Source organism: Montipora foliosa, chromosome 11 (assembly GCF_036669935.1).
Source record: "Montipora foliosa isolate CH-2021 chromosome 11, ASM3666993v2, whole genome shotgun sequence".
NCBI lineage: Eukaryota > Metazoa > Cnidaria > Anthozoa > Scleractinia > Acroporidae > Montipora > Montipora foliosa.
The window spans coordinates 22,269,426-22,284,425 of record NC_090879.1 but is presented as its reverse complement, the minus strand read 5'-3'; the positions used below and the strand labels follow the sequence as shown (position 1 = coordinate 22,284,425).

General features: G+C 39.4%; 2 protein-coding genes across 3 annotated transcripts in view; one reads left to right on the top strand and one right to left on the bottom strand.

Annotated features, from left to right (window-relative positions):
• Positions 1–13,997, bottom strand: part of LOC137976135 (uncharacterized) — a 37,816-nt gene extending 23,819 nt beyond the window's left edge. The window contains exons 1-7 of one of the 2 annotated variants that reach the window (XM_068823425.1): positions 13,809–13,997; positions 13,648–13,724; positions 11,861–11,933; positions 9,673–9,814; positions 2,691–2,828; positions 991–1,100; positions 431–526 (exon numbers count right to left, since the gene is read on the bottom strand). In XM_068823425.1, the coding sequence (XP_068679526.1) occupies positions 431–526; positions 991–1,100; positions 2,691–2,828; positions 9,673–9,814; positions 11,861–11,933; positions 13,648–13,724; positions 13,809–13,899 (727 nt within the window). In that variant the 5' untranslated portion in view covers positions 13,900–13,997. The remainder of the gene's footprint in view (positions 1–430; positions 527–990; positions 1,101–2,690; positions 2,829–9,672; positions 9,815–11,860; positions 11,934–13,647; positions 13,725–13,808) is intronic. The other variant, XM_068823426.1, reaches the window with a different exon arrangement.
• A 57-nt stretch (positions 13,998–14,054) lies between these two features.
• The window catches only part of LOC137974841 (EARP-interacting protein homolog), a 12,636-nt gene continuing 11,690 nt past the window's right edge, over positions 14,055–15,000 (top strand). The window contains exon 1 of the mRNA XM_068821835.1: positions 14,055–14,128. Coding sequence (XP_068677936.1) covers positions 14,087–14,128 — 42 coding nt within the window. The 5' untranslated portion in view covers positions 14,055–14,086. The remainder of the gene's footprint in view (positions 14,129–15,000) is intronic.

Here is a 15,000-nt window from a genome sequence, read left to right as displayed (position 1 = left end):
TCCCTGCAGGTTCAACTTCTCGGCTGCACTTGTAAATAGCCAACTAGATTGCCTCCGACCGGTTGGGATTCTCAACAGCTGTTGATGAATGTTCTGTTCTGTCGTGATTGTTGATCGTGTTTAGTTAGCCCTGAAAAGCTCCTATGGGGAGTGGTCAATTAAATATGTATTGTATCATTGTATAAGAGAGTTGAATGTAACTGGTTGTTCACCCTTCCCCACCTCAGAGCGAAACTTGTAGATTTTACTCTGGATAATGCCAGACAATTTTTCTGGCTGATTGGGGGTGCTTTAAGCTAAGTATGAAATGGGTTAAGTGACTTTGAACCAGAACTTGGCTCATCATAATGTAAATGCACAAGTGATGGACACCGGTAGCATTGTAAAATAAACAATAAGCTCCCCTATGCAAAACTGAACATTAACCCACCTACAACCATTTGAAAGAACTGTCCCATGTGATCAAGTTCTCTCTTGACATCTGTGTTCAATAAAGTGTGGTAACCTTCTCGTCCACCCCAGAAAACTGTAAAATGAAATGTTGTAAATTTTATGCAAAAGAATATTAACAAAAGTAGGAGAGACTATCCATTGTTATCATTGTTAGCTTCAATGTACATAATCATTCTTAGACGAACAATACGAGAGTCGGTTTTGTATTCCATTTACAAACTCAGTAAAACCTAGAGTTTATAGACGTAATACAACACTGCCACAAATATTGTAAACTACCGGTACTTATTCAACAAACACAGATATCCACTCTTCATGTACTATAATTATTTTCATAGTACCAGGCATGTAAAGCTAGGAAACAAAATGAAACAAACATTTTATGTAAATCAGGAGTATCTTGTACCAAATACATAACCATTAATTACATGTGCAAATAACACTCTTTTGTTTTTCATGTATGAATTGTTAATGTATCGTAATGAGTAAGAAACATATATATTGAAAAAACTGAATTGAACAAAAAAAAAGATTTACCAAAGTTTTCTGCTCCAAGCTTTTTTGCAGTCTCTAGTCCTTTCTTGACTTGTGCAGCGGCATAAGCAAACGCATGTGCATCAGGGTTTGATGCTGCACCGTTCATGTACCTACAATGGTGAACATTGTAAAGTAGTTCTAACCATGACTGACCAAGCCATGACAAACAAGGTCACAGTTTGGACAAACGAGAATTCTTTTAAAAATATATAAACAAAGTCTGCCATTTACCCCAACAGGACAAAGTATGTACTCTGTGCAAGGACTCTTGCCGATATCTATATGCACGGAAAAGGTGCTGCGCCTACTGCTACATTATCATTTTTGAAGGAACAATGGCTCAATGGTCAAAGGTATGGAAGAGACAGACGTCTGCTCCCATAACATACCGGTAGTTTTCAGCGAGGAGGTAATGGGTTGGCAGTGAGATTAAATTACTTTTAGGTAGTTTATATATATTTTCTGTATAAACTGACCTAATTATTCAGATCTTGTATTTTTACATTTTTTTATTTACAATTTTTAATTGTTAATTTATCTTCAATTTGTATAGTATGTCAATTCAAGTTAAATAAATAAACGAAGGAACCGGTTGATGGCCTTGAATTCTTAGTAGAAACTGGCATGAGATTATCCAACTTACTTAGGTCACAATTAACTCAGGTTCTAAGGAGGGGGGGGGGGGGGTGGGGGGAGGGGGAGCAAGGAACAGCCATGTAGCCTTTTCACCAATTGCATTTTAACTAATTGGAAATATGGTGCATTTGTGTTTTAAGTGTTCCTAAAATTAATTTTGGAGTTTGGACAATGTGCGAGCCAGCGAGGCATGCGAGGCATGCGAGCCATGGCTGCGAGTCATGCGAGCCAAGATGGAGAGTCAACATGCGAATCACACAGTTATTAAAAGCTAACCATTTTAAAATGGGTGCTTAGACTTAATAACACTTTATCAGTGCTATATGAAATGGGTGCTTAGACTTAAATGCAAAATTTGCATGGCTCCTATGACTCGCTGGCTCGCAGATTGTCCAGCCCCTTAATGTTGCCATTGCGACACATTTCTCTCTCATGCTTTTTTATATTTTTAAGCCATTAATTGCAAGTAATGTTAATTTTCTCTGCTAAGTAATTCACTTTGGCGACAGCATTGCCCTAACAGGCTTTACTTGTGTAATAAGGTTTTAAATGTGGCTGTCTTTCTCCAGTATATCTCATATTGCTGTCAAAGTTTTGTGCTGTTAACCAGGTCAGTTGTCACTGAATAGAGAGTGAAGTGTCACTTGTTAAATTTCGTTCCTTGAAGGTCCTCATTTATTGCCACTTTTGGGCAAGATGAGAGGAAACAGGCATTTGCACATAAGAGGAAAGAATTGCAAAAAATGACTCGTGAAGTAGTTGGCTCTGTGGCTTCCTCTGATGTGAGAAGTTTTGGTAAAAAACTGATCTTATAAGGCAGCTAGAAAATATCAAACAAGTTGGATATTGATCTCAATGCCTTGTGAGGTCAAGTCTGCTTTGCAGCTGTTTGAAGGGAAAATACGACCAGCTGACACTACAAATGGATGCAAACGAGGTCATTGTGAGGTGACATGAACTACTTTGCACAGCTCTTTCCTGGATTAAAGCAGGGTGGAATTCATTTCAAAGATGATAATGTGCAGCTACCAGGGTTTCTAGCTTAGTATAAACAAAGCAGTTACCTTGGATTTGCAAAGAGGTTGCAAGTTGTCCATAGGAGTTTGATGCCAGTCTTTTCCTGAAGCTCAAGAGCAAGGTCAGTCAGCTCATCAAGATTAGCATTTGTTTCTTTCAAGTTATCTCCTTCTGGAGCAATGTCTCTGGAAAATTATACGCATACAATAAGGATTTTCATAATCTGTACATAAGCATAACTGAAGAGAGAGAGAGAGAGAGAGAGAGAGAGAGAGAGAGAGAGAGAGAGAGAGAGAGTTAGATTTACGTCAGTACTTGCTACCAAAGTTAGGTATTTGCTACGGTAACAAATACTGACTGGTAGGTATTTGCTACTTGAATGAGTATTTGCTACGGTAGCAAATACGGAAATGAGTATTTGCTACCGTACCAAATACGGTGGGTAGGTATTTGCGACGTGACAGTAGGTATTTGCTACATAAAATAGGTATTTGCTACCGTAGCAAATACGTACATTAGGTTTTTGCATTAAGTGGTTGTTGGTATCTTTCGTCATATTGTTAATGTAGCATATTCAGCTAGTGGTTATCTCTTGATACCATGGAAAAGACATTTCTTTGAGCTTTAAAATCAACATCTGTTGTCTTTTTTGAAAAAAAAAATGGGACAACGAAATCTTCCCATACAGCGTTACCCCATAAGAAGAAACAATCTCTGACATGGTGTAACATTTAACAAAAATCAATAGACCAGTCTTAAAGAAACGACAGTTTTTTGAATATATCTCTCTTTTTTCAGAAATAGAATGTTTTAAAAATCTTTGATTTAACTTGCTATGAAAAGAAGAAAAACCATTGCTGTCCGAAAACGGAGATATAAACGAATGACGTTGCAAAATAAGGGGGTTACAAGGTCCTTATTTACGCAGGCGCAAAGTTTGTCACCTGCTCAATCGAGTCCGCATGTGCATAGAATTAGGAAGACAGATTAAAGTAATCAAACAGGCGTTTGTTTAAAAGCTGTGTGCATAGAAGACAAATAGCGAAATCAGTGGTAACGTCCATAATTTGCGGTCACCTATTTTAATTCATGAGCTGACGCGAGCAGCTTCAATAGTGCATTTACTTACATGAAGCAAAGTGGCGTGAAACAAGGCTGTGTTCTCGCTCCAATACTATTCGGCACCTTCTTATCTCTGCTGCTGCCCTACGCTTTCGATCAGACTGAAGACGGAAGCACCATCCACGCAAGGAGTGACGTGAGCCTTTTCAACCTTGCTCGCCTGCACGCGAACACCAGAGTGCGCAAAGTTCTGCTTCGGGGATGCTGTTCGCGGATGGTGCTGCCTTCACTGCACACACTGAGGAAGCCTTACAACGACTAATCAGTGCTTTGCATACGCATATCACGAGTTCGGCCTCACAATCACTCTCAACAAAACAAACATCCTGGGGCAAAATATCAGCAGAGCTCCTTGCATCCTACTCGGTGACCACACCCTCGAGGTTGCAGAGAATTTAACCTACCTTGGCTTCATCATCTCCAGCAGCGCCTCTCTGTACACCGAGCTGAACACCCGGATCGACAAGGCAGCATCAGCAAGGGCCCGCCTAACCAAGAGACTGGGCGAACTCCATGCTTTTTAATAATGCATTTTAATACATATTAATGATCTCCCTGGATGACTTCTGCATACCAAAGCACACATGTATGCCGATGACACCACTATATATGCATCCTCTCTATCCACTGCTAAACTATATGCCAAGGTAAATAATGTCCTAACTCGCGTTAGGGACTGGCTTTTTGCAAATAAGTTAAGCTTAAATGTTACTAAAACGGAGTATATGTTTTTAACAACTACCTTCAAATTATCTAACTTAGGAAGAGACTATCCAATTAAGATTGGCAACAATTATGTTAAGAACGGTGCCTACTAATTCAAAGGTATTTTTGCGCGGTTTACTGAATATGCGGGAAAAGCAGATCTTAACAAGTGTTATTGAAATCCAAAAAGAAAATTGAGGGTAACCACGCATTTTTCGAAGATAATTAATCAACAATGTTTGTAAAAAGCTTTAAAATACAAAGCAATGTATGGCGTTCTTTTACAAATTGAAGCTTAATTATCTCTGAAAAATGCTTGGTTAATTCCAATTTTCTTTTCGGATACCAAGATCACTTGCTAAGTTCTGGTTTCTCCGCATACTTTTAAACCGCGCAAAAATATCCCTGTATTAATAAAGACCACCTATAGGAAATTCGAATATCTCGAGATGCGCAGAACATATGCGCAATAACAATAGTAGGCACCATCCTTAAACGAAACAAACAAACAAACAAACAACAAAATAAACAAAAAACGAAACGAAACAAACAAACAACAAAATATTTAGTAATTCACTTAGATGAAAATCATAAATGGAACGAGCATGTTGACAAACTTTGATCAAACGTAAATCGATCCTTCCGTGGTCTAAAACAGGCACGTGTTTGTATGTACCATTAGATGTTCTAAATACAATTTACAAATCTCTTATCCATTCTGTGTTCGACAACTGTGACATTGTTTGGACAATTTAGTCCACGGAATGGTCACTAGTATCCAGAAAAATCGTGCTGCACGCATAATAACCTTTCAAGGTTATGATGTTCGTTCAGCACAAATACGAAAACAACTAAACTGGGAAGAGCTTGCCTCAAGGCGTCAAAGACATTTAAGCCTATTAATGTATGATGCAGTGAATGGAAATGTACCTAGTTACTTAAGCGACCTTTTCTCGGATGCCTGCGAGAACAACCCTTATAAATCTAAGCTAAGAAATACGGAATATAATGTTGTATTGGACCTAGTTCCAAAAACAGAATATTATAAAGGGTCTTTCTTATACAGAGGAGGAATGCTGGGGAATTCATTACCAACTGGCATAAAAGCGTCCGAATCTAAAGCTATCTTTAAAAGTAAACTGGCTAGTAGGCAGGCAAACTGTTGATTATATTTTACTTTTTTTATTATTTGTACATACCCCCGGTATTTTTAGTGTAGTTTTACACTATTTACTTCTGTTTCCATACGGCTTTACATATTTGCATATGTTTAGTGTAGTTGTACAGTATTTACTTCTGTTTCTATACGGCTTTCGTGTATAGAAGTTGTGTAACTCACCGCGCACCGGTGGCTCAGTTGGTTGAGCACCGGGCTGTCACGCGGGAGGTCGTGAGTTCAACTCCGGCCGGACCAACACTCAGGGTCTTTAAATAACTGAGGAGAAAGTGCTGCCTTTGTAATTACTTCTGCAAATGGATAGACACTAGTCTTCTCGGATAAGGACGATAAGCCGGAGGTCCCGTCTCACAACCCTTCAATGTTCATAATCCTGTGGGACGTAAAAGAACCCGCACACTTGTCGCAGAGAGTAGGGCATGTAGTTCCCGGTGTTGTGGTCTGTCTTCTGTGGTGGATCATGGTTGGGAGGGTAAATGCTCGGAGATATTAGCTACTTCAAGCTACTCTAAAAATCTGAGGGTAAATAAAGATATATATGATATGATATATGATGTATGATGAAATTACCGTATTCTGAGCACACTGCTTTACGGCAGTGAGGCATGAACTTTGTACACCTACTAAGAGTACAGACTCAATGCCTTCCATCTGCGCCGTGTTAAGAGAATCCTTGGCATCACCCGGCTGCAATGTATCCCAAACAAAGAAGTACTGGCAAAATCAAGAACACCAAGCATGTTTGCCCTCCTCTCTCAGGGACATCTACACTGGCTCGGCCATTCATCTGCATGCAGGATGGCCGAATCCCAGAAGATCTCCTTTGAGGCGAGCTCGCCTCAGGCTCCAGACCTACTTGCAGGCCAATGCTTCAATTCAAGGACTTTTGTAAACGAGATCTCAGGGCTGGCAACATCAACCCAGCTGACTTGGAAGCCATAGCCGCAGACCAAGATGCCTAGAAGCTTACCGTCAAGACCAGTGTCAAAGTGTGAGAGAGGAAGGAGAGGGCACCAGTACGAAGAGAAGAGTGAGCACAGGCGACAGCAGAATCAGCGCCACGAGTCATGAGTTTTCGCAGCTGTGACCTTACTCAGTTTTTAGTCCTTCCCATGCTGTTTTGTACCCGATTTGGCTGGGTGTTAGATTACCAATAAGGCCCATGTAGGCCAGTGTGTGCTCATGTGGGCCAGTGTGTGCCCATGTGGGTAGCTAGTGTAGGGTCATGTACGTTAGTGTATGCCCATGCACACTAATGTGCCATTCCTAGGATAGTTAACCATGGTAAACCACAATATGATTTCCACACCACGTGTCCACCCACAGCAGGAGTTGCAACTGTTCAAAAGACTAAACCTCAGCGAGACAGATGGATGCTATTAAACCTTACCTGGTGCATGTACATTGCCTGTCAATATTTTAAAATGTATTAATTAAGTATAGCGCGAAATAACGTCCAATGTCTCGTTCTACATAGCTGATGAAGTGCAAGTCTAGAAGTCTCAAATTCTGGCAATTTACGTAAGATTGAGGAAGTAATAGTTTTATTTTTCAACAACTGGTGACAAAGCTATAGGTTTCGGTGATCGCTACCATGACCATATTTGGACAGTGCCACAAGGTAAGGAATTAGCGTGAAAACAGATATACTTAAGTCCTTTATTTGCCACTTTTTCCGCATGATTATATAATATTCTTGATGTGGTATAAAAATAAAGCCGACATTAGTCCACTCCGGCTGTCATCAAGTTATGGACCTCTGCAATGCAGGTGCAATGCTGTTATTTTACTAAGCGACTGTGTTGTCGCACAGGGCTTCAGATGCACGATCGGAAGATTTACGTGGAATTCGAAATGAAAAGGGAAGATAACTTTTTACAAACGTTGCTTTTGTTATTCAAATGAGCCAACCACAGAAACAAAGGACCCTAGGTATCGTCAACGATATCTTCGCTATGTACCTGCCATTTGAGACATAGTAGGGTTGTTTGTTTCAACACCCACCCCTTTGGAAATTTCAATTCACCTTCAAACCCAGGAGCCCATGACTAAGAGCCTCCCTATGCACTATATCCTTGAGTCAACCTTTGCTCATATCTTTCTATTTTTAAAAGTAACACTTCACCAGGAGACTCACATTTACATCAATTTGCGTACATTATTTTTTGCTTATTGTCTTTGTTCGACAATAACTTTATTCTGATTGGCCATCATCTAAACAGTGCGTGCAGAGCCGAAGAACTCGTGGCGTTCTACGCACAAAGGTTCATTCTGAGGGCTTGCATGGGAGAGGCATGCTCCGACTCGTGGGCTCCCGTCAAGCCTTAATTTATAAGAAGGGCGTGTTTGATTGACCCTATTCCGGAATATGAATACGTTGAGTAATGATTAAAACGGTATGTTTGGCGCGTTTCGAAGCAACAAGGATAATAAAAATATGTTTAAAATAGCATTTTAGCAGATATTTGACAATTTTAACGTGAATCTCCGTAAAAACGAAGGATTTCTAACTTATATTCCATGTATTCCTATTCCAGAATACGGTCAATCGAATCCTAAGTTTCGTCTTAATGATATCCTAAACATCCATAAAGAGTAGCGGGTTATGGATATTTACTGGAAAAGAAGCTTCTTCATCTGCTTTTCACTTAAAATGAACTAGAAGTTCTCACCTTATATGCAGACAAACCAGCATGAAGACTAAAGAGTGCCATTTCCTTATCAACTTAGTTGAAGGGGGGAGGGGTGGGGAATGATGGTATTTGCGAAAAACAGGTTTTTGGCGAAACATTCCATAAAATACCACAAAGGGTTATGCAGATGGTTTGGACCAGTTTTATTTAAAATGTTTTCAGCCTACTTTTAGAAGAAATCGCTTGTAAGAATTTTTAATGCCAAAAACGTGATTTTTGTCCATTTTTCGGCCAAAAAAGGATGAAATAAGGCTTAAAAACAGCTTTCTATGTTTAGGCAGGTTGCTTTAAAACAAGTGCGATCTTGTGAACTGTTTCTATCTTCGCTATCAAGTCTATTATTTACGTTATTTACGTTAGCGAGAAAAAAATTACAGCTAAGTTGGGTATTTGCGACCAAAAACGGGTATTTGCTACATAATAGTTTTTGGAGATAAATTACCTGAAATTTCATTGGCTACCAAATAATTGGCTCGGAAGAGTTCCTCTCAATAAGCGCTGAAGTTTCCAAAATAAAAAATATGTATAACGTTGCTTTTAGGGGATTTAAAGGGCAAAATCTTTCCAGGAATCTCAAAAAAATCTTAGGGTTTCAAGTGCTGTCGAATATATACCTTCAAGCAACACTTAAGATGGAAAAATAAGATGGAAAGACACGAAAAATAAACCTAATCCAGAGGGGTTGAGCAGAGATGTTCTTTAACTTGGAGACCTTTGAAACGCGATTTAACTGAAAAATTTTACGGAATTTTTGACTGATGTGCCAAGCATTCAGTATTTGCTACCTTCTTTGGGTCTTAAACCAAATATCATGATAACTATAATATTGATATTCGTTTTTAACTAATATACTGTTAATTTTCAGTTAGAGCTTCCACTCTTTTGAAGTCATAGTGCTTGAAGTAGTTTTATTATTTTTTTAAAGTCCTAGAGAAATAGGGTAGATAATACGGACTGATGAATCTAAAGAGAGAGAGAGAGAGAGAGAGAGAGAGAGAGAGAGAGAGAGAGAGAGAGAGAGAGAGAGAGAGAGAGAGAGAGAAGCACACGCAGTACATTTTTACCTTTCAAAACTTCTAACTTTCGTTTGTATACACTAAGGCTTGCTCAATGCAATTCCTTTAAACTAAATAGTCAAGGAAAAAGGGGTCAGGCAATGTTTCTGAGCACAATCTTGCATCTGGTCTCATAGGCATTGAAAGCGCAACCCAGCATTCCATATTTCAACATTAGTGTTACGTAATAATTCCTTTACCTGCATCTCTGACTGTGTTCTTAATGCATCTGAGTTGCTACTGTCAGAAGAGTTGTCTAGTCTAGCATGTTATTTACCTGTCATGAAAAGTGTAATATTTCACACCAAGTTTTTCAAAAAATTCAAATGCCGCACACAGTCTTCTTTTTGCATTTTCAATGCTGTTGCTGCCATCATCCCAATGCCGTGAAATGGTGGGAAAACCAAAAGGATCAGCACCTAGGAGGAGGAAATGACAAACAGTCTTCAGGAACTAGCGTTTTCGCCTCCCACCAATGTGGCCCGGGTTCGATTCCCAGACTCGGCGCCATATGTGCGTTGAGTTTGTTGGTTCTCTACTCTACACCAAGAGGTTTTTCTCCAGGTACTCTGGCTTTCCCCTCTCCTCAAAAACCAACATTTGATTTGCGTTGATTTGTTGATTTCAGTTTGCAGTGCCAATTAGCACTCCACCGCTAGAACGACTGGACACTTAAGGTGGCTGAACACAGTTTTTGATACCTATGTTTCATTTACCTTTTTCTCTAAAACCCTTGATACTTTTTAAATTGGTCACCAAAAATGGTAGCAAGCAAGTTAACAACACAAACTTCGGTTCTTTGATAGTTAAGCTGACGTATATGCCATTGCCGTAGCAACATGAATAAATATAAATAGGTCTTTAAAATCGGTTTTCTTTATTTGCCGAAAATCAGGTTGTTAGACTTTCTTTACAATTTGCATGCAACAAGCTTGTAACGATGCTCACAAGTTAACACTATTTTAACAATAATTTGACAGGGAGATCTTTAATTATCCCTTTTTGAAGGTTCACTGGAATATCTTGAATGTCCTCTGTTAAGGTTCAAATTTTTTTCAGTACTCCAGATACTTATTTCCTAAAGCATTTTTGTGCCAAATTTCGTTAAATTCTAATGAGTGGTTCTCAAGGAATAGGCGTATTTCAGAGAAAGCTATTCTGCATTCAATCGTAATTTTTTAACTTGCTACGCATATGCGCTGCATTTAACTGGCTTCTTTCGATAACAAAGAAAAATCTGCGAATTGGGGAGTTCTTTGCATCGTTACCTTTTCTAACATACATTTCTCATAAAAGACTAAAACCATCAAAATACTTTAATTGTTCAATTATGAGGATAGCAGAAGCATTAAGCAAATAAAATGATTGCTGTATTGAAGCCATGTTTTTTTTTTTGCAATCCTTGTGCGTGCTGCATTGTGTTAGCAAGAGTACACGCGAAAACTGTGTTCGGCCACCTTAAATAAAGTTCCTTTGAATTCGTTTCCTTTCATTTTCTTGAGAATATGGGGCTGGAAAATCTGCGAGCCACTTCAAATAGCGCCGATAAACAGTATTTAAGTCTAAGCACTCATTTTAAAACAGTTATCTTTCAATAACTGTGTGACTCGCATGTTGACTTGCATGGCTCACTATGTTGGCTCGCATGACTCGCAGCCATGGCTCACATGACTCAAATGGCTTGCTGGCTCGCACATTGTCCTCACTCTGAAAATATCATGCTTTGAGCCTTAAAAATTATTGATATATGAAAAGTTTTCTAGCACTGGATTAAGCAGGAGTGCAATTTAATACCGGTAATTCATTTGGGATTATGATTTATTTCTAAAGAGTTCTTTTGGGTTCTATGTTCTCTTTATTACCAGTAGTTTTATATTTCCTGGCCTCACTTACATTGTACTTGAAAAAGAGTAACTCAGTAGCGGCTCCCAGTCCCACTCAAAACATGACGCTAAAAATCTTCAGAGCTCAAATTTCATCATAACACCATTCATTAATATTATTGTCCCTACTTTGCAATTTCCCACTGACGCCATAACTATTGGTTCACATTCAGCGGCGTTTCTAAAACGAGGGTAAGGCTAAGACCAAGGGTGAGGGTAAGGGTAAGACCAAGGATGATGGTGAGGGTAAGGATACGAATGCAAAAAGTATCCTAAACATGCATAAAAGCTAACCTTAAACTTTTGTTTAGGCCTAAACAAAAGTTTAAGGTTAGCTTTTATGCATGTTTAGGATACTTTCTGTATTCGTATCCTTACCCTTACCCTCACCCTTGGTCTGTAACCCTTACCCTCGTTTTAGAAACGCCGCAAATTCAGCAACCAGGTTGACACACTGACAGTCTTATGCTAAGGTGGTTTGGAGAATTACAATGAAGAGGTATCAAACAATGTCAAATAAAAAAAATTATTATCAAAATGCACAAACAACAGAGATGGTTTCAATGAAAGTCATTTATTAACCTGTGCCTCTAAACGTGTGCCAGAAACAAACAGAAAACCTGCACCAGTCCTCCATTGTTTTCCCCATGACTACCTGTTCATGTAATGATAAATAAAGTTTCAATTCACCTTTGCTCGATTTTCATTCCTTAAAGTGCCTCTAATGAAGTAAAAAATATTTTTTGCTTATTTTAAAGGCCTTTCAAAGTGATGAAGAATGCAGGGTTGTCAACTCTCCCAGATAATCCAGGAGACTCCAGATTTTGGACTGTATTTCCCAGTCCAAGATTACGGAGGTTGTCATTTCTAGGGAGAAATCGAGCAAAATATATTCTTTACATCAGAGGCTTTTTTGATTGAACAAAGATGATGTTAATTAATTTATATCATTATCATAAATGTAAGAAATAATTTATGCCATTTTAATTTACATACATTAATTTTAAGAAAATGTTTGGTGCTGTTTTCAGCTGTTAGGGCCTGCCCTGTGGGTAGGTGGGGTAACCTGCCTGTCCATATAAACACCTATTTTTTTTTCAGCCTTGCATTTACATTATAGGTGAGGTAACCCACTGAGGTGGGTTGCCTGGTTTGCCAGATGGGGTAATCAGCCTAGCCAGGATCGCATTTTGTCATGTAAACGCTTGAAGGTGGGGTAACCCGCCAACCCAGGGTTGGCTAGTGTCACGATATACTGCCTTTGGCATGCAGAGGTGTTGCAGCATTAAAAATAATATATAAGAAGCCACAGCACTGAAAAGTTGAAGCAAGAGAAGCTACATAGTAATAGTAAAAGAGCATTACCCGTTAACTGCCTGTTTACATACTTAGCATCTTCGCAGTAGCATCGAGAAAGGTCATCTGGGACTCCGGGGTGGTAAGATTGCATGTAAACGCTAGCTATTTTTTGACCCCACCTACCCGGGTTTCCCCACCTCCATGTAAATAGGCCCTTAATGCTGCAATGCCTCCTCCAAAGGCAGTAGATTGTAACACTAGCCGACTCCAGGTTGGCGGGTTACCCCACCTTCAAGTGTTTACATGGCAAAACGAGACCCCGGCTGGGCAGGTTAACCCGCCTCCACAGGTCACCTCACCTACCATGTAATCACGAGGCTGAAAAAAAAAAAAAAGACTTTACATGGACAGGCGGGTTACCCCACCTAAATGGGTTACCCCTGGGGGCGGACTCCCATACAAAAAGGGGAGGGATGCTTGTCGTCATGTAAGTGAAAGTATTAGATGATAATGTGTTTGCCATCATTACAAGGCACTATATTTTTTATTTCTCTGTGGTTTAATATGGTCTCTTTTAGGGGTCAAAAAAAGCCTGGGCCACACCCAGATTGGTCTCCTTTAGGGGTTTAATATAAAATTTCCAACGAGCACCCCTCCCCTTTGTACATGGAAGTTCCCCCCTTCCCCCCCCCCCCCCCCCAAAACCGGGGGTTACACCACCTCCATGCAAACAGGCCCTTAGAAAGCACTGTAACTGGCCATTAGAGACCAACCTTATCTGCAAGAGATACTTGTAGCTCATTAATTTTAGCAGGGGCAAGGATGCCAAATTTAGACTAGGACTGTCGACGCCATCCAACCCATCAACGAATTCCTTCACAAGATTTCTCTAAGATTTACAGCTGATAGTATAATTTTTTTAAGAAATAACGATAACATAAATGATCACAATGAATTTGTTGCAATTATTGGACTTAGTTAAACTGAGGCATACTCACAAAGGGTTCCAACAAATAAAGAGTTATCTTACCTTTTCAATCTGGATATTTAATATAATAAAGCTTATTTACCTCTTTCGCCTTGTAGTGCTTGTAACACAGGTTGTCGCCCGGTCCTGCATCAGGCTTGTATTCAATTTTCTTTATTCCTACAAGAGAAGACACGAGACAACAAGGTACAAACACGCCCTGCAGAAATGTAAGCTTAACTTTAAACTCGTTTGCGCGTAAACCTGGAAAAAATTCCTCTTCGCTGCCTACTGCTGCGCCATTGCTGCGCGATCGTCTTGATTTTTTACTTGGTGGTGGCGCAAAGGAAGACATGGCAGAAAAGTGAGAGATAAATTTTGGAGAAAGATTTAAATAGAAATTATTAACAGCAGAAAAACAAGTTATGATGTGATTTATTCCCGTGACAGGTGTAACATAACATGCGAAGGATAAGAGACTGGTAAATAAATGATACATTTCTAAGTACCATATATGAAGCACGTCTCTACTTGAAAACAAAATGGAGGATGATTCCCCTGTAATCTATGGATTGGAACTAAATGTAGGTTGCCTATTTGTTTAAATTTTGTTCTTTGACGCAAAGAAACGGCAAAGGTCTCTACTTAATGATCCTTGCAACAACCATTTCCAGCATTTCTGAACTTCGTTTGGAAGAAGCCAAGCATTATATCTTGCCTTGGAGTAAAATCGAACGGAGTCCATAATTATGGGCATTCATGACACCAACTTTGTGACTATGGCAATGCAAGGTCATCTTTGTCTCCAAAGATTTTTGGTCCCGTAATAATTGCAAGCCAAGGCTGAAATCATTTCATGTTAAGGACCAAAATCAAGATGTTAAACCATTTTTATTAAATTTTCTCTCACAACTGCACCATGGGGTGTTACGAAAGCTAAGAGCGAAGACCCTGGGGTCTTAGCTTTCGACTAGTACGAAAACTAAGACCCTTTGTTAATAGTGGTAATTACGGGAAAGATACCTGGGTAAACTGAGCGCTGGTTGTTGTCTCCAATCAAGGTTTAACTTGACGAGGCCAGGATACCGGTACATTCTTTCTTGTCTCTTTGAGTGTTGCGTGACGGAAAACAAAGTGACATTCGCTGATGTTTACTTATTTGCATGGAAACTCTAATATAGTAAGATTCTGAGTAAGATAGGGTCTTTCCAATGATGAGAAACTCAGTATGTTTACCCTTTGGTTGTAACCACCAATAATGTGATACCCCGGGGTAAATTTGTCAGCATATATTTGTTATCCTATTTCCAGTATCAAAACAAGTCCAGCACGTATCATTGTAGAGCTTTTGGGCGTGCATTCACAATTTAGCCATAAGTCACGCCCGACAATGAACGAATGCCGTAGTATATGTCTGATGGGAGACTGAAATAGTTTCACATATAGGACACAAGTG